Genomic DNA, 19,669 nt, shown 5'->3' with positions numbered 1-19,669 from the left:
TTGTTTAGGTTTGTGTGCTAGATGGGTAGAATGTCTGTGCTTAGATAACATAGGCCTGTGAGAGCTGCAGAGGCACCCATCGAACATCCTTGAAATTCCTGACCTCCTGTGGGAAAGATCAAAGCACAGTGGGAAAGTGCAGCTGTGAAAATCCCCGATACATACAGGTGAAAGCAGCAGGTTTGAGATCTTTTCTTTCTTCTCCTCTTTCTGGCTAGCAAGGACCGAGGTCTGCAGTATCTGCGTCCCCGCTTGTGTGCCTCTGCCTGGGTGCTGCTGCAGAGATCCCCTGGGTCACAAGGTAATGAGAATAAATTTGCTCTTTGCATTTCATCCGTGGTTTTGTGGTTGTTCCTGCGTTCTGCCTGCGCCAGCTCTCACACCTTCCAAATTCATATTCTCATCCTGTTCCATGCTAAAACCCCACAGCGCCTGCACACTTCAACAAAAATTACAGGGTATAGACATACCGCTTTCTTGTACGACTGCAAAGCACAATCCAAACCACAAAAACTAACTCACACCTTCAACAAATCTTAGATTATCACTAATAAACAGGCACAGTCCTGGTATAAACACAGCAAGCCATTTGCACATGTTTAATTATAGAATATGCCTCCATAATTTAATAGGATAATTATTGTTACTGTACTCATCCTGGGAGTTTTCTGAGGTAAAAGAGGCAGGAATGAAGATCCTGAAAGTGGAAGGAGTAAGGCACCAGAGATGTTTACCACACAAAAGAATGGTTACTGTGTTGACCCTGTAACTCTGTTGAAGGCAACTGCCCAGCAAAACCAGGACTGTGCTAGAACCATGCCCTCTGCAGCCAGCATTCTGACAGAAACCACCACAGTCTCACAAGTACACCTGCCTTGTGCAACCTGCTGGCATGGCTTCATCTCTTTTATTCGGTGTGACTGCAGAAGAGCCTAAGGCCCTTTACCTGTGCTACCGAGTCTGTCTGTGGAGATGAACAGAGGCTGCTGAGGTGGCCCAAGGACTATAGCACAGACCAAGGGTAATTTCAGACTCACATCAGGCATGCGCTTGATTAACTTTAAAAGGGTTGCACTTGCTTACACATGGTCTGAGGTAGGTTTCATGCCATAATAGCAGGTTAGCTGAATTGGTTATAAAGAGGCTCTCTCAGTAGAATCAGTTTTAGAATATTTAGGGCTTTTAATGGAGGATGGAAGATTCTGCTGGCAGGAAAGTGTGTAGTGTCACATATCAACTGGCCTACGCGGCTGGACATGGGGGGAGGTGTAATCAAACGAGCCCATTCTTCTGGTGGTGGGTTGCTGACTAGTTGTTCTTCACCTCGAGAGGTGGCTGCTGGCTAGCTACCATGGTGCGCCTCAACCCTCCTCCTTCCCCTCCGCAATTTCACCCGATTTCTCTTCTCCACCGACCCCGATTCCTGACGCCAGCAAACACCGGCAGCCCGAGGGGAGTCTCCCCACCCACCGCCAGCGGACAGCGGGCGGGACGTGACCGCCCCGCAGCGCCCGGCGGAGCCGCCCCCTCGGCCCCGCCCCCGCCCGCGTCCTGCCGCGCGCGCGCACTGCCCCGGCCGGGGTAAACAGGCGGCGGGCGGCTCCGCGGGGCTCCCGTCCCTCTGCGCGTGCGCCACCCGCCGGGGCGGGGCTGTTTGTCTCCCCCCGCTCCCTCCGCGGGCACACCTGAGGCGCCCGCGGCGCATGCGCGGGGCAGGCGGCGAGAGGAGAGGGGCGGCGGGGCGCGCAGGCGCAGGCGGTGCCGCGCAGCCTGCGCAGGGAGCGGCGGTTGGGGTTTGGCCGGGCCGGGCCGGGCGCGCTGACGGGATGGACGAGGACGTGCTGACTACCCTGAAGATCCTCATCATCGGCGAGAGCGGCGTTGGCAAGTCCAGGTGAGGGGGCGGTCGCCTCCCCCGGCCTCTCCTGCCACGACGCGGGGCGCCGGTCGGGCCCGGCCTGGTCCGGTCCCCAGCGGCGCCGCGCTGGACAACCCCAGCTCCGCCTCGGCGGCCGCCCGGCCTGGGCGCGGCCTGCCATCGGGAGGGCGAGGCCCAGCGCGGGGGGGGCTTCCTCGCCCCTGCTCGGCCAGCCCTCCTGCAGGCGAGAGGACGCCCCTGCTCGGGGCTGCCTGCCCCTGCCTCAGCCCTTCCCCAGCCGCCGGCCCCGCGGCGGGGAGGGCAGAGCTGGTGTCTGCCAGGCCCGGTTGGAAGCAGGCGAAGCAGAGCTCTGCCGGCCGGGCCGGGGGGATCCGGGCTGCTCTCTGTCCGGTGCAGCCTTGTGTCGTGTGAAGACGGGCGCACTTGTACATCGCCGCAGCACTTTGGGGTTAATCTAGTTCATAGTATGTACTTGTAGTGACCCAGCACTGGGGGGGGGGGAAGGCATATAAGATAGGCACTGAAGTAGTTCTACCACTGATCCTTCTGTTGAGTAATTATATTCTTTCTCAAGTACTTCGAGGTTGATTTCCTTCCCCATCGCCTGCCCTTCCATGGCTTTTGTCTAAGCTACCTTTTTTGTCTTGATTACTATTTTTTTCCTTTATTTTTTTGTTAGTGCCATAGATACTAATAAAGAAAGTGGGAAATAAATGCAGGAGGCCATCTGGGAATGTACAGTAGTCATGTTAGATTTGATGTTTTTATGTCGGTAATCTGAGTCTTCCACCATGACCCAAAATAACATACAAGTTTCTAATTAGAAAAAAACCCTTTATTTGTTAAAAAAATCTGTCAGTCATTGTTTTGCATTAGCTACTGGATTGATAATCTAGTACAGTAGGCCCCTGGTGACAGACATGATCTGAGCAAATTTCTTTTAGTTGAGGTCATCTCTTTTTTTATGTGGTCATACGGAGGAACTTTTCCTGAGACAGTATGCACAGTATTTTTGTATACCTACTTATATGCTTATTTCTTCACATCAGAAAAGTTGTTAAAGTGACTTTACGTAGAGGAAATATTGCTATGAAATGATAGCACTATAGTTGTTCAGGTACAGGAACTTAATAATGAACTATTCCTGAATTTGTGTCACTTAGCTATTATTTGACTAGGAAAGATCAGACATTAAACTGGCGTTAGGATGGTGTAGTAAGCGGTTGGAGTCCTGACGTCTGAACCAAATGCTGTCTTAAACCTGGCCCTGTGACTGTGCTGTACTTTGTAGAAGAGGATATCTGCATATGAAAGAAAGGTGGGGAAAGTAGAAGTTGTCTGGACTTAGCGTTTAAGACTTTTAAACTGATGTTTTTATTCTAGTGGCAGTATGAGGATTCCATATTTTGCCTGCTTTGAGTGAAACTAGTTTTGGTTGTAACTGAAAATAGCTGCTCTTAAATAGCATCCTGATACAACTGTCCGAAGGTATCACTAAAAACCTATACTATCAATTTTTAAAAATTATTTTTTGGTAAATAAAGCTACCATTTGGTTTTGGGGTTCCAGAGTAATGAAAAAAAGGTTGGTCTGTGGTTAACTTAAGAGTTGTCACCTAGCTTTATTGAAGTAAAGGAATTTCTGTAGTCACTTTTCTGTCAATGCAGGACTGTGTCCAAATGCTAAAAAGGACTTGGCTGCTAAATTCACATGCAAGAAGAGAAAAGAGGAGAAAAAAGACGGGGGTGGGGGGGAGGGGAGGAGGATGGGTGGGAGACTGAAAAATAGAGCTCTGTTTTGTTTCTCTAGCCTGGAAATGAATAGAAGCTGTCAGTCATAGCAAACAGCTGTCTGCCACATGGTAATATACACTTGCCACAGATGCATAAGATGGTGATTTTAAAAACTGTATGCTGGGAATCTTTGTCTCTTGCCAAAATACTTATGTTTGGCACAAGTACGGTGGCATTATGGGCACTTCTTTGAGGGACTCTACTACATAGTGTGATGTGCTAATACATCTTTGTGGTAGCTGTTCTTTTGGTAGCAAACATACCCATCAGGATAGGGGGAAATGTGTCTGTGAAAGTCTTTATATATAAAAAGGTACAAAATTGTGAAACAGTGGTGAGCTAATTCTGCTCTTAAACTTCTGCATCTTTATTTCTGATGTGTGTAGTCCTTACTGTTCCACTGTGTGCCCAGTTCAAGGAGTTAATTCTGGGGTGAAAAGCTGACTTGGAATTTTCTTCTCAGTCTTACAGAAATAGTGTGTGAGGCAATATGAAACAAAAAAAAAAAATCTTGCTTTTGTACTGAATTCTGGGAGAACAAAAATAGAATAAGATAGAAATAAAACGCTTTGAGAAGCAAACCATGTGACTGTTCAGTCAACTGATTTGACAGCTTGTGTGGTACTTTGTTTTCAAAGAGACACACTTGGTAATAGATGCAGAGAGGAGGCCTGGGCTCTTCTAGCAGAGCATGTCTGCTGTATTATTTTCATGATCCATTCTTTGGTTTTTGTAGGCGAGAAATCGTGGAAAAATGAGATACGTTTTTATTTGTGTGATCTCGCTGTTACTTTCAGACTTGTAATTTATAGGCTTCTGGCAAGCTACAGATATGCTGTAATAATAGTAACTTACTTTTCTTCCCTTCCTATCAGCCTTCTGCTGCGGTTCACAGATGATACATTCGACCCGGAACTTGCAGCAACGATTGGTAAGTATGTGCTGATGCTACCTTAGAAAAATTTGTACCAACTTCAGTACAAAACTGTAGTTTGTTCAGACTTGCCTAACGGGTAATGAAGTTCAGACATGTCTGTTTTTCTGTAAGGAAAGACTCAGTTTTAGCATGCAGTGCTCATTGGTGTAGAGCATTGACTGTACTGGCCTGTAGTTGTCCCCTTTAGGCAAAAATACATCCTTGGCTAGGAAAACAGATATAAATGTCACCCTTCACCATGAAGATGGAAGTCATAGGTATAAGCAGTGAAAAGCTCTAGTGGAACAACCTGTAGTTCAATGTTTGTCAGCATTTCGGGTAAAATGGAAATGTAAGAGCTACTGTTATGTCTCTTACTGATTTATTTGTGCAAGATAGCTGTCAAGTTGTCTGAATAGTAATATTGCTGTCCAGAACTTGTGTTCTATGTAATATGATACTTGGTAGCTATCTTAAGAAGCCTTAAGACTCCCTTTAGTAACTCCTAACAATACTAACAATGCAACTCCTGACAATGCTAGAGTGTACTGGACTCTGTGTGGCTTCTGCTTTTCCTCTATAGGGAGGAAATTACAATGTGTCTTTTTCTTGCCTACTTAGTAATCAATTCCTTGGCAGCTAGACTCTTGAGAAAAATGGAAGAGAGCCAAGAGTCTAGAGCTGCTGGGAAAAAAAGCAGTGACGTGTCATTGCTGTGTCGGTGTGATGCCTACCAACAGTGAAGTCAGTTGTGCTGGAGGAGAGTGACCCAGAATGCAGGATATACTATGTAGATAGTTGTCAGAGGAAGCAAAATGAAACTTCTAAGAATGTGATGGAGGTCTGTGCCAAATTAATAACTGAAGCAATGGAAAACAGAGATGACTTTTCCACACAATGCATTTCAGTTGCATTTTTTACTTTCTCTGTAGGAAGAGTTCTGGCTAAGGACTTGTATCAAATTTTTTCCTTGAGTTCAGCTGTTAACCAATTAAACAGAGATGGCTTTGTTTACTAAGTCAAGAAATTGATCTATTTTTCATTAGTGTTAATAAGATACAGGAGTACTGTTTCATGTAAAGTACTGAGCAGCTGAGGGGAGGAACATGGCCTATTTTTTTTTTTTGTTCATTTCATTGCTTGTAAAAAATGAATTTGTGCAAGTAGCCCTACCTCAGTTCATGAGGGAGGATAGGGTGGAAGGAGGTGAGAATGGAACAGACCAAGGGGTGAAGATGGCAGTCTTGTATTCTATTCTAAATAGTTTGGGCACTGTATATACTTCAAATCATGTTACTTTCTTGGTATGTGGTCCAGAAAGCAGAATAGCTACTTCAGCTTTCGTCATGTTTTGGGTACCAATAGACTAGTTTGGTCTCAGTGTGGGCATCTTTATTGGATTTTTTTCTTCTTAATTGTCTTGGGTTTTTTTTTGTTCTATTGTTAATACATAATACTCCATCACTGTCAAAAACTGACATCAGTGCACTATTTGAGAAACTAAGAAATGATTTCCTGAAGTAATTCTTCCTCTTTGGGATTTGCCAAAATGCACAACAGCATGTGGTAGCTAATTATTGGCTGTTAAATAACAACAACTTAAGGTTTACTACTGGCAGGTTCTACCCTGTTAGTAATAGGGTTTCCTGGCAGGTCCTACCCTGCTGTGATGGTAGATCTTTTCTGATGTGGAAAAGGAGGAAAAGTACTCAAATGTGAGCATTACTTCAAACAGAGTTTGGGTTCTGAACAAATATGCTCATCTGGAATGAACATGATTGTTTGACAAAAGGAAATTTCTAGAGACTGAGCAAATGCTGGCCTAGGTCACCCTAGCTGTTAGGATTTATTTTTGTGCTGATTAAACACTATTTAATTTTGAGTTTGAGGACTGAAGAGGTTTTTAAATAATTTTAAGGCTTTCCTGTTGAGACTGAAGGGTATGTTGCTTTTCCAAAATGAATGGATTGACTACAAATAATGTCATCTGCGTACTGACTGTTGAACTGGTTAAAGTGACTATATCTTTTTATTTGGATTAGAAAGTGAAGAGATAACATGCTATATGTTTAAAAAACCCCCAAACCACAAAACAAACAACAAGTGCTCACAAAACTACAACACTGGGAAAAGCTTCGGCTGCAGCCAGTTTGTCCATTGCAGTGACCTGCTGAGATGTACCTTATCTTTGTAGCTTGCACAAACCTACTGGGTACAATTTAAATGAAACCTTAAACTATTGTTTTGTGTGGGTGTGTTCAGAATTTTGTAAAAAATCCTGTGGTATTCTCAGAAGAATAAATTGCCTTGGGCAAATACTTTGACTTCAGTAGCTTCAGTTGGATTAACCATCTTTTATTCAACCTAGCAGATTGCCTGTCCTTGCGTTCTCTTGAGGCGAACTTGCTCACCAGGCTTCATCACATGGATCTTAGCAGACTGTTTTCTGTATTGTCCTTACTGCTCATGCTTGTCTTTACTTGCTTGTTCTTTGTTTGAGAGATTCTAGAGAAGTGTTCAGTGCAATCCTTATTTCGTAAGTGATGTATTGCACAGATCTGTTATCTCTTAACTTTTTAGCCTTCCTTTCGCTTGGAGTCCTCCAACTCTAACCTGTCCAATTTGTCAGTTACCTACAGCACAAATAATACTCTAGCCAATTTTGCACTTCCTGTAAATATGGCATGGCATACTGGCCTAAAGCGGGGAGCAACATGAAGGTGACAGAGCTATTCCTTGCAGACTCTAAGTCCGTAGTATATTAGCGTGTAGTGCTGGGTTTGTTTGCCTGAGGAGGTAGGTGTCAACACACACAAGTACAGTCTGGTAGTGCCGTCTTGCTTCTGGCTGCTTTCCAAGGCATGGTGGAAAGCACTGTCAGCTTTCTGTTGTCAAGGGTAGAAACATTGCTCTTGCAAGCTCAGAGCTGCCACCTGTCACACAAACATGTCTGTATTTCATTGAAGTATTTAGGGAACATAAGAACCCCGTTTGTTCAATTTAGTAAGATTTTCCTTGAGCCCTGCATTTTTTTTCTACTTGTCCTCTTTTATGGCAGATTGATAATCAAAAACCTAGTTATTTAAAAGATTTCTTTTTGGTAACTGGCTTTTGTATGTGTTGAGCTCCTTGATTTACTAGAATTATATTTGCCATGTCTTGATCATTTTAAAGGATATATTTTGGTGTTCATTTTTGTACTTTTGCTTTTCCATAATCAGTCTATAACACATGGTGTTTATTCATTGCCTTAGTTTCTTAATTTACTTGCATTGCTCATGCAGAATTTAAGGCATTATCTTTTAATTTTAAGTGAGCAGCAAGGCTAACATAAAGGTGTATATGCACTTTCCATTAAATGAAAATTGTAGAACTGTGTAGGCACAAGATACTGAATCTGTTTACTGAATGGGAGAAGGACAGTGTCTTCAAAATACACCTAATACGATTATCCTAAGGAAAAAAAGTTTTCCTTCTTGAAATTACTATGACATACTTTTGATTTGTTACATTAAGTACCTGATAGACTTGTAATATCTACATTTACAGGTTTTGATGTCAGACTAATGGATAAAAGAATGTGCTATGAGCTGTTGGACAACCTGGCTGAGCAATGGTGATTTTTACAGTTTAGGGAAAGCAATATGCAATTACAGTGGAAGAAGAGATTGTATTAGTCTAAAAGTTACTGTTGAGTGCTGAAAAATTGGCAGGACAGGATGTTCTTTAGGATCAATGTGAGTCAACTTGCTAGTGTAGCAGTCTTCTATGTAGAACTAGGTGAAGTTCTAAGAATGGGTGCTTAAAACAGTGACTGTTCTTTTCTGTGAACATAACTCTAGAATAATGTACCATCCTTGTGCGTGGCATGGAGCATTATATTACTGCTAAGTTAGGGAATAAGAGTCTTAGTCACTGAAAAAACAGAATTCTGTTCAGGTACTGCAAAAGTTAATGTAAAGGCAAAATTTTGCTTGAAATAGAGTATGGGCTTCTTCCAGTGCAGAATGTAGTCTGAAAATCACTTGACACTTCAGGGAGCACTAGTGAGCTGAAGCTGTGAAACAGAGGAATAAAAATTGTATTTTTTTAAATAAAGCTCCTTTAAATGTCAGTTGCAGTGAAGTCGTAAGTCTGCTTGTAATGTGCAGTTTCTTAAGCATCCTTTATACCCTCTGTGACTTCAAGCTGAATGTATTTTGACAGCTGTTTGCACTTGTTTGTAATCTGCATGGCCTTGGGAATATAAATGCAGCACACTTATCGTGAGGCCCTCCTTAAATATTTTGTGTTAGAATAGTTACATTCTTCTTCTTGTAGCAAGTACTATGACTACCATTTCAAGATGAAGTGCAAAAAGTTTGCTGTTACACTTGAAAGTTGTTCATATAAAGATACCAGTTTCCACACTACTACTTCATTTCAGGACTGCTGCCTGGTGGGGAGTGAGAGTCACTCCAAAAATAATTGCAACATACTTCCAGTTACTTGCTATTGGTAACCTAAGAGTTACATTACAGCAAAATGGATCATAACTGTACTCAGCCTCTCAAACTGATGTATGTTCTTATATCCTTTAAATTTGCACAGTCGTTAGCATCTTGTCATCCTTGGCTTGAGTTTTGTGCAGCTTGTCCTTGGGCAGGTGATAGACTGCTAGTTCCTGTGTATTTAAAAAAAAAAAAGCGGGGAGGCATTGTCAGATGTTAAGGTAGATGTCTTACCAACAGCAAAACTGTTACCGTGTTGCCTGTTTTTCTTTTCTTGGCCACTGAGTGTGGTATTGGTGAGTCTTTAATGTTGCTGGAATCCCTGTAAGAGATACATTGCATGTTCAAATGATCCGAAGCTTATTTGGCATGTTTGTTAGAAGAATTAGTGTCATCTAACATTATTTCTCACAGGATAGCAATCATGTAGTAGATGAGTCTGTCTATATTGGTTTACCTCCGCATGATGACCTTGATGGGACTTGGTCAGATTGAGATAGGGAGACAGAGCAAATAGCTACCTGAATGGAGCTTCCTTCTTTATTTTGAAAGTATGTTGTTCTTTCAGACCATGGACGTACTCGAGGAGAACACGCGTATGAGTAATGAATAGAAAGTTAATCCATTTAAATTATAAACTCAAATATTTGTCCTGGAACAGGTACTTTAATACAGTAAACGTAGTATTTGCCTTAGTTCCATAAAATATTTTGAGTCAATGGCTTAAAAGGCCCTTAGGCTTTTGCAAAAGCCTGTCAGCAACCAAACCTTTGAGTTTTGAGCAAGGCTCATAAATAGCTAATGAAACTTACTCTTCCAGTTCCTGTCAACACACAAATTATTTTCTGAGTTTTTTTTTTCTCTTTTCTCTTTACTTTGTCTGTCAAAAATAGCTGTAGTATGTTTGAAGAACTAAAATATTTTTCCTTCTCTAGGTGTGGACTTCAAGGTGAAAACTATTTCAGTTGATGGAAACAAAGCCAAACTGGCGATATGGGTAAGTCTCTCCTAAGTTCTTAATGTATTGCTTTGCTTTAGGAATAGTGATGGCTTGTATAATGTACAGTTTGTATAGAATCATTTTCTATTTAATATGAAGGTGATTTGGAGGAGTGAGAGGTTAATACTGAACCATTCAGAAGGTGGAATGAACTGTGGGACAACTGGCTAATAGGGCATTTCTGTTGCCTATGAGTTTCTTCCACAGCACCAATTCCAGGTCTGGTTGGGATAGGAGCAGAGAAAAGGAGGAATAAAATGATACTAAATCAGTCAGACTTTAAAACAGTGAATGGGGCAATTCCTAGTTTGTTTTAATGAGTAGTTCATTGTTTAACTTCTAAAGAGTTAGTCCTCACTAGTCTGAGACTTCCCTGTATACATCATTCTTGTCTGTACTTGACAGGTTTTAAAACGGTGCACTTCTTAACCTAAACGTTTTAGGCAAAATTTCATAGTGTATTGATAGGTTAAGAATTACTGTTGTGTGCTCAATTTATGCTCAAATGCTACCTCTCTAAACAATTTTTAGCCTAAAAACTTCATAAGCCTCATACAAAGACTTTTATAGGCTCGAGGTCAGTGTTATTTGTAGTAGATGCAGCTGAAAGAGAGAGAGGCAGTGTTTGTAATCTTAGCCTTAGTGTTCAACATCTACTCTAGTTAAAAGTAGAACTTCTAAATTCATGGCAAGTGAAGAAAGAAAAAATACTTCAAGCTTTTTTTTTTAAAAACATTCTTCATTCTGCAAACCAGCCTTCACACTTGTGTGACTCGAAGCACCTTTTGAATATTCAGACCCAGTTGTGATGACTTGTAGCAAGTAAGAATAAAAACCTTGCTTCTCACATAAGATACCTGACCTTTACATCCTTGGGAAGTAGTAATGGAATGTGAAGTAGTATGTATTGCAATACTTCTATTGCCTTGAGGGTGTTTCATATCTCGGTTAACAAACAGGACTTAAGTCTTAGTGTGACAATAGTAATCATCACTAAAATAAATGGGTTTGACAAGGAAAATAACCGCATCAACTTGATGAATAGACATACAGGAGAAAAAACAGACTCATAGCAGAATGACAAGTGATCATGGGATGAAAAATATTACATAGAACTAATTTAGGATTTATCTTCTTTCCTATTGATGAATATGAAGAAATAATTCTGAGGTAAACTGGAAAAGAGAAGCTTGTGAAGGTGTATCATGACACAGAACCAGTTTGAGATATGTGGGATTGGCTGAGTGACTTCTAGAATGTTGGAAGTCTAGTTCAGTTATTCAGGTCCTTTTGCAGGAAGCCGTTTTGAATCCACAGTGTTTCATGTGCCACTTCTAACCTGGGGTAATTTGGATGAAGTTATTTATGTCTTCTATGCATAAAGTCTGCAATGAATGTGCACTATAACTTAATCTCTGAGAAGAAAACAACATTCTACTATTTGTTTTTTTCAGAGCTGTTGACATTTTAAATTTGAGGATGTAAATTCAACCTAAAACCAGAAGAACCTCTGCCCTATTTCTCTTTCTGCTTTGTCATAGCATGTTAAATGCATTTATCCTGGCAGTGAGTCAAATTTGATTGGACCAAGGTGACTGACATGAGGGAACTAGTTTTGTTGCCATGGGTTTTGATGCTTGTTACAAAATCTTACTGCTGCAGCTATTCTTCTTTCTTGCTGGTTGCTACCATACTAGCTGCAGAACAAATGCTTCCACAGAAATGGCTATCTTACTGCTATACAGTCCAGTTATTTACTACACCGAACAGTTTAAAGGTGTTTCCCAGAACAGACTACATACAATCTCAAAGTTAATGTGCAGTAAAAGAGCAGGGGAGGGTATAAACCCAATCAATCTGGTAGTTGAATATACTTTGAATCTTGTTTTGTGTGTTCATTAGAAGCAGAATACCTGAGAGCTAAACTAGATTCTGCTCAAATTCTGACTAATGGAACTTTCTAAATGGCTTTTTAGGATACTGCAGGTCAGGAGCGGTTCAGAACATTAACCCCCAGTTACTATAGAGGTGCACAAGGTGTTATCCTTGGTAAGTATAGCTTTGCATGCTATTTTGAATAAGTTTGTGGTTTTCTCATGCATTGACATTACACAAACTCATATAACCTTTCTATAATATCTAATTGATATTAAAAATCATTGTAACTATGTTGAACAACTCATATATTAAAGGATCTTGAATTTGATGTCAGAGCTCTTTCTCAGGTAGTCAGTCTCACAGGCCTGAGAACCACTGATTTTTGCATGAGATTAAAAGCTACTGCTATTTGAAGGGATAGCTTGGAGCTGTCCCTGTGCTGCCGGGAATTTGCCTTTTATTTATTACTTCTGTTTTTTGCCTGTGCTTGCTAAGCTGAGTCAAAAAAAATTTTTTTTTTCTCAGTGTATTCTTTCTGTATCAGTATGTATACAGCTTTTTCTCTTCCTTCTCCCCATTCCTTTTTCCTAATGAAATTAATATAAACACTGTGGAGTCTGTTTGGGATATTTTGCTATTTGTGTCTCCTTACTGATGGGGAGTTATACCGTCAGAATCACTTAGAAAAGACTAGCTGGGAGCATAAAAAGCATCAGTCTGTGTGGGAGAAACCCAGGGCAAAACCTGTAATTGCAACTTCACAGTGAAGTCTCTTTTGCTTTTCTTTTTATATGGAAACCTGTTAACTAGGCACTGAGCTCTGAAGTTCTGCTTCTCCACTGCTATAAGTGAGGAGCTAACTAAAGTAAGGGCAGGGAAGTAAGTCTATTTTTTTTTTTTTTTTCCTGAAGACATGTCTGACTTGAGAGATTCTTGGTAAGATACTGTGTACAGTTAAATTGTTTAGGTTGGAATAACTTGTGTCATGAGACTTCCTGGTATACGCTGTTTTGTATGTACTGTTTCCCAAGTCTAAGTTGCATTATCTTCCTGGTATAGGAAGATGCTGTCAAGACATGTCTTGTCAAGTCACTTAGTTGCTGGCACTGAACCTGCCACTTACTGTTGAAAGCTGTGAAAATAAGGACTGTTTGGGAGCTAGAAAGTTCTGCTGTTGAGATTTGCGCTCTCATTTTATTTAATAACCTTCTCCTGACTATTTGTTTGTTAAATTACTTCCTAAAAATAAGGTGGTTCATGAAAGCCAAGCTATAGATTTGAGTGAAACAAACTGTTTATGCCTGTCTGCACATGGGATGTGAGAATGAAGGAAAAATACTTTCATAGCTTGAAATGGTAGCTATTAGATAGTTGCTGGGTAGTGGATTTTAGGTTTAGCAAAGTCTGCTTTTTGTCTGCCCTTTCTGCTCCTAGCATGGCTTATTACTTATATCCCACACAAATGCTGAATAGTTTGAAACACTGAAATGCTGAAAATTCAGTAGTTCACTAGTGTTTGTGAGGATTTGGTGATCAGTTTACTTTTTTTTAGTTAAATCAGTAGCATAGCAGTGGTGTTAAGTCTTAATTATCACCAGTTAACTCAGTGCAGAAGGTCATGCCATCCCCTTTGCATAAATTTTGTGTAGTCATGTTAATAAGTATCCTACATCAGGGGTCTGCAAGTGCAGAGTTCTTCGGAGAATGATAGTCTCTAGCTTGTAAGCTAGGATGTCTCAAGATAAATTAGTCTGAGAACAGTAGATGACTGAATCTTAGAGTTGCTCTGCATTAGTATCATCCGTGATTTGAGTTGGTGGATGTTCAACTCTTTTTCCAAATACTGTCTTGCTGTAGTAAGTAAATTGGAATCCTTGGGACTCCTTCAGTTTTCTAATTAAAAAAACCGTAATTTTTGCTCCTTTTGTAACAAGCTGTATTTCTTGGAAAAGTATTGTGGAAATAATATTGCTAATATCTTTCAGTTTATGATGTCACGAGAAGAGATACTTTTGTCAAGCTGGATAACTGGTTAAATGAACTGGAAACCTACTGCACAAGGAATGACATAGTGAAAATGCTAGTTGGAAACAAGATTGATAAGGTAAACTGAATTCAACTGCAGTAAGTAATCTGTTGGTGTGTTTTGTTGTTAATGCGTATTAATGCTATGTCTTATTATAGGAAAACCGTGAAGTTGACAGAAATGAAGGTCTCAAATTTGCAAGAAAACATTCCATGTTGTTCATAGGTATGTTACAGATACTTGCAGGGATCTTACTTGATTTTTTTTTACATAATGAAAAGTACCACTTCTGTAGGACTGATTGTCTTTATGCATACAATCCAATTAATGATATTTCTCAGCTGCAGTAGGTACAAAGATAATAGGTATTCCTTTTTTTAAAATTGTCCCTAAATGTGTCTAGATACCTCTTCTAACTGTGGATGAGTATACTGAAATTCATAAGGATTAAGGGTGGAATACAGGCTCTACTGTAGTCTGACCAAACCTGTTTTAGGTTTGGGGTTTTGTCTGATTTCTTTTCCCAGCCGACTTGCTAAATTAACAACAGAAGCAAAATGAAAGAGGGAAAACTGGTACTAGTGGCCAACTTTCAGTATAGCAAAAGAGCTGGTACTTGACAGAAATCTGTATTGGAACCAGTATGTAAAAATAGGTAGGAATATAATTAACTTGTAAGTGGTTGGTGGGATTGAATGATGACATAATCATGACGGGAGAAAATATGTTGGTCTCATCTTGCTGCAAAATGAGATGGGTCTCATAGGCAGAGCCTTGTAATGATAAATTAAAGTGGGTAGTGACGTTATTCTTTATGCATAAAGTTTATTACATGTTTCATTCAAGGATCAGCAGGGATTACTTTATAGGCTGACTCCAGTAGCAAAGCAGTTCATTGACATGTCCTGTACTTGCTTATGTTCCTCATCTCTGACTAATGACATACCTTTGTCTAGTACTTTGCTGTGTTTCTTTTTAGCTACAGTGTCAGATGTGGAAATTGAAGCTCAAAGTTGAGGCACAAAGTGTTAAGTACATGGAAGATGAAAAGAAACACAAAAATTAAACTATAACTAAATATATATATATCTGCATGCTACATATGGCTAAGTATATGCATGGCTGCATAGAAGAACAGGGCAAGCCCTAGTGGGACTCAGCAGTTTCAGATGGTGTCTGTTGCTCTCATAATACACTCTGTGAGCATATTTTTTGGGCTTAGCCAAAGTAAGGCTCCTGAGTGAAATTACCTAGAATTCTGCTAACTGCAGAAGAAATTAGATCCATTATTGCTTTTTATCAGATGAGTGGTATCATGGAAGCTGACCCAGAATCCTACAGAATGGATCCTTGCTGCTTATGGTCGATGGTACTGCAGTTCTGTCTAATGTACAGAATTGAAAAACAGAATAGCAAGCAGGTTTGTCAGACATCTTAAGTTAGTAGAACCCTCCTTTCTTCTTACTGAAGTGCTATCCACAGAAGAATAAAGCTAAGCTGTAGCTGTCTCCATATATTCTAGTGATGTTCAGTTTGGAAGCTGTTCTGTTAAGAGTCTTTTGAGGTGTCACCTTATGTGGCGACAGAAATCTGCATACCTGCTAATTTTGGCACTGCTATGTTGTTACAGAATATATTGTAGAAGTTGTAAGTCTAGGTTGTAGGTGGAGACTTAACTGAAAGGGAAATACTAAACAAGTTAATGGAAGCTATGCTAACACGTGACTTCTTGCGTCCCTTCTCCAGAGGCAAGTGCAAAAACATGCGATGGTGTACAGTGTGCCTTTGAAGAACTTGTTGAAAAAATCATTCAGACTCCTGGACTGTGGGAGAGTGAGAGCCAAAACAGAGGTGTAAAGTTATCAAACAAGGAAGAAGGATATGGAGGAGGAGGAGCATGTGGTGGATATTGTTCTATGTTATAAACTTTGGGAAGCTTATTCTTTGCATATTTAAACAGATAGTGACATCTTTCTGTACATAAATTCATTATATGCTATTTTTAGGGACCTTGCAGTTTGCACATATTTGTTTTGTATCATGGCAGTGAACACTTGTAGGAAAAATGTTCTGCAGCTTTCCTAGTTTGAAAACGTTATGGTACGCATGCCCAATTTGCAATCTTCAGGTTTTTATAAGTAGCATTAATAATGTGCGAGAAAAAATGCACTAAAAATTTTACGACTGTATACATTCATCATATAACTACTCTAAACAAATCCATCTAACAGAAACACATTGCTGCATTGTCTGCTCTTATTTTTAAATACTCTTGAAATTATAGAACTATATAGTGTGCACAGATCTTGAAAACAGTGTGAGCTATAAATGTTACATTTCATCTCTTCTAGTAAATGTTTTTATGGTACTAAAAAGAGCAAGATTATACTGTTCTTGGACAAGTCTGCTAAATTTTTGTCTTTCAGCAGAGCTGTCTAAAATACAAATTGTCACAGGCCATAGTTGATATCAGCACGTTCTTGAAGAGATGCTTTGAAAGCTTTCTTTGCAAAGCTGGGGGACGCCCTTTTTTCTTTTTAATCATTACTTCAGTTGATGGCTGAACTGGAGTTTTAATCCTGTGATATTTATATACTAAATTTGTGGTACTCCTGCACTCTAGGTTTTTACAATACAGTCTACTCTAGACTTGCTGTAGAAAGTCTTCATTATTGGCAAGGGGTCTGAATGACATCTTTGTTCTTTCGTTGTGAATCAGTTTGCCACACTTCGGTACAGATGCCTAATTTTCCTAAATGTTTGTAATATAACTTTATCTCAAACTGTAGCTCACTGTGGCTGTGAAGATCTCTATCACATGTCTGCTTTGTGCGGCTACTTGTTCAGAAATAAACTTCCTGTCACAGGCACTAAATGGGAAGCTGTAGGGCTTCTTGATCTCTGTATGGAAAGACACTATTGCAATGAGTATTCACTTGAATTTACTGTATCAAAGCCAATGGTTTGGTTCAGAAGACTTGTATAGACTAATAAATTTTTTTTTCCACAGTATTCAACTTTTCTAACCTCTTCCTATTGTAGAGTTGTATATTTTCTAGCACATACAGTTTAAACAAGGTCGCTTCTTACAGCCAAAATTATTTCTGATTTCTGAAGGACAAGACAAGGATGCTGTGTTGTGTTGGTTTTGGGTTTTTTTTTATCACTGTAGTGCAATTGGTAACTGAACTATTGGGCAGTTTCTTGTAAATATAATGAATGACAGTACCTTTTATTACTGCAAGGTTTTGTGTAAATGTCAGCATATGTGACCTGTATTTTGCAGCAGGCCTTGGCTGCTTCTGTTAAAATACACTATTCTTCCCAAGGAAACTGTTTTCTATTCTGTTTTACACTTGCTAGAAAACAATACCAAACTCTGAAGACTTAACCATGCTAGTTATTTTTACCAAACACTGTATCTATAGTATTGTTAATGTAGTAGGAAGATTTAAATGTGTAAATGCAATTAATATTAAATATACATACGTATTGTATTAAAATGTTAGATTTGTATTACTGTTTCATGCAGAATATGTGGGCTGAGCAAACCTTGTTTGCTAACACTGAGGTCAAAGGATTTTGGTTTTTGTAGGCTAGCAGTAGAGGAAACTTGTAGGAGCATTAAAACTCTGAATAACTTAATTATTTTGGTATTACTTCAGCAATATTGAGCAAATATCATAATGCTGGCAGATGTCTGTAATATTTCCGTACCTGTTTTCCCCCTAGTCTGGGTTATCCCCATGTTGAGAAGAGACTTAATTTTCAGCTTCTCACAAAAGGTCCTTTTATCACAGGACCTGGATTCATCTTTTATTCTTCATTTGCCAGACCTGACAGCTCTTGTCAAAGGGAAGAACTGCAGAGTACTCTGAATGGTGGGTATTGTTCTGCAAAAGAATCAAGTCATTTGCTCCTTTTTTCTGGTGAGAGGAGTATTCTGAAATGGCATATTTAGTGAGACAGAGCAGTTGGACAGCTACTTTTCTTAAAGCAGATGTTTTCTAATTGACTTGCAACTAGCTTTTCTATCTTCATCTTTTAAGCATGTTTGGTTATGTCCCTGAGGAATGGCTTTTCCTAGAGTTTCACCTCCTTTCCTCAATGCTCTGTCAAGAAGCTGTGTACTGGAGGGGTGGTGTACTGTGCTTCCAGTATTTGTTAGAGCAAATTTAGCATCGATTACTACATATTTTTTTCAAATTCTTCCTCTTTGTGGGGGTGGGGGATGAGACCTGCTATCTTTCAAATAAGACTGTTCCCATGCTTTCAAAGTTGTTTTTCCCCTCTGCAGGTGAGAACTGTATCACTATTCTCTCCAAGTGCACTTTCTGTTGTAGCTGTAATGCAAGCATAGCTGAAACTATTGCAAGCAGTATCATAACCTCTGCTTAATACTGATTTAAGCCTGTGTCTTTGTGGAATATTGAGTATTGCAGTCAGAGAAGTATGCACAAGAGATCCTTCAGTCTACCTCAGTAGGTAGCTGAGGGATGACAGAGATAGCTATTGTTTGCTGTTCATCAGGTGATGAGAATGTGTCCATTTCCATGGCAGATAGTTCTATAAGAAAATACTAAACCAGAATGAGGTAACTGAGAAATCTTACATGATCATGAAAGACAGTTAAAACTGAAGTTTCCAATTCATTTACTTGTAGTCAATGTTAAAAATACCAGCAGTTAAGTACTTGTGGCTGGCAGAGGTTTTCTGTAGTCTTCACGCTAGCCTGGAAGAATATGGCACAGCAGTTACATCTTGAATTTAGGCTTGAGAATACTATTAAGTGTTGTTATGGTTTTGTCTTGGATTTCTTCTTCCACTGTTTTAAAAAGAGAGGTGGGACAGATTTCTCGTGGAGATTTCAAGATTTTTTTTTTTTTTATTGCTAGTGGGGCTTTTATCCAAACTACAGCATCACTTTTCCTGTTCTACTGCAATAATGAGATCAACAGCTGGCTCAAAGTAAGTCTTAACAAAATGAAAACGTGAGTTCAGTAAGTCTCCAAACGATAGCAATGGCTGTCTCATCAACCTTGGCAGAACTTCAGGAAACAGTGGTGTTCTTGTTGCTGTCACATACCACCATAGTAACTGCTCTGTATGCTTAATTTATAGTTCCCCTGTTTGCGAGTAACCTATCTATAATGAACTACAATAATCCTAATCTTTCCCCATAGTTTAGTGTAGTAATTCTGTGTTCTGAGGCTGAACTGGATGCATTTTTTCAAACACCTGCAAAACTTAGGCAGCCTGTGTTGTAATCAGCACGTTCCTGCTATTTAGCTACTGGAGAATTGATACAAGTGTTTAAGGTGCTGCATCCAGCCTGTATGTGATACCTTGTTCAAAGCTCCTGCAGGAGTTTTTAGTGTCTTGCTGTCCTTCATGGAGGTGTCAATAAGCAACATTAGTATGAGCAGGGCTTTTTCATGTTGCCAGACAAATCATTGCATGGTTTTCAGAGCTAGTTGAGCCTTCAAGGACAAAATAGAAGGTGTTTTTCCTGGTCACTTTCCAACAGCATTAGCTTTTGGGGGAAAAAAGAGAAGCTCTCCATTAAAACTGTTCCAAGTTTTGTAAGGTTTCCACATACCTTGTTCTTGAATACCTGTGGCACCTTAATTAAAAATTGATGAAGGCTTATACAGGCAAAGAACTGTGAAGGCGTGTTTCCAAACTAC

General features: G+C 39.9%; 1 protein-coding gene across 1 annotated transcript; it reads left to right on the top strand.

The window, feature by feature from the left end:
- Nucleotides 1-1,689: 1,689 nt before the first annotated feature.
- On the top strand, nucleotides 1,690-17,485 carry RAB18 (RAB18, member RAS oncogene family). Its single transcript, XM_074833374.1, has 7 exons — nucleotides 1,690-1,894; nucleotides 4,548-4,603; nucleotides 10,014-10,075; nucleotides 12,055-12,127; nucleotides 13,942-14,060; nucleotides 14,141-14,207; nucleotides 15,729-17,485. The coding sequence occupies exons 1-7, from the start codon at nucleotides 1,704-1,706 to the stop codon at nucleotides 15,905-15,907; spliced, it is 747 nt and encodes a 248-aa protein (XP_074689475.1). The 5' UTR covers nucleotides 1,690-1,703; the 3' UTR covers nucleotides 15,908-17,485.
- Nucleotides 17,486-19,669: the final 2,184 nt, after the last annotated feature.

The sequence above is a fragment of the Strix aluco genome, chromosome 1 (assembly GCF_031877795.1).
Source record: "Strix aluco isolate bStrAlu1 chromosome 1, bStrAlu1.hap1, whole genome shotgun sequence".
NCBI classification, from domain to species: domain Eukaryota; kingdom Metazoa; phylum Chordata; class Aves; order Strigiformes; family Strigidae; genus Strix; species Strix aluco.
This window is presented reverse-complemented; position numbering and strand designations above follow the sequence as displayed.

Bases quoted from the DNA above. Each gene is read 5' to 3' on its own strand.
- RAB18 (XM_074833374.1), top strand. From the start codon at position 1,704: ATGCGCGGGGCAGGCGGCGAGAGGAGAGGGGCGGCGGGGCGCGCAGGC. The intron at 4,604-10,013 runs GTAAGTATGTGC...TTCCTTCTCTAG, and splicing joins GGAACTTGCAGCAACGATTG to GTGTGGACTTCAAGGTGAAA. The intron at 14,208-15,728 runs GTATGTTACAGA...TCCCTTCTCCAG, and splicing joins ACATTCCATGTTGTTCATAG to AGGCAAGTGCAAAAACATGC.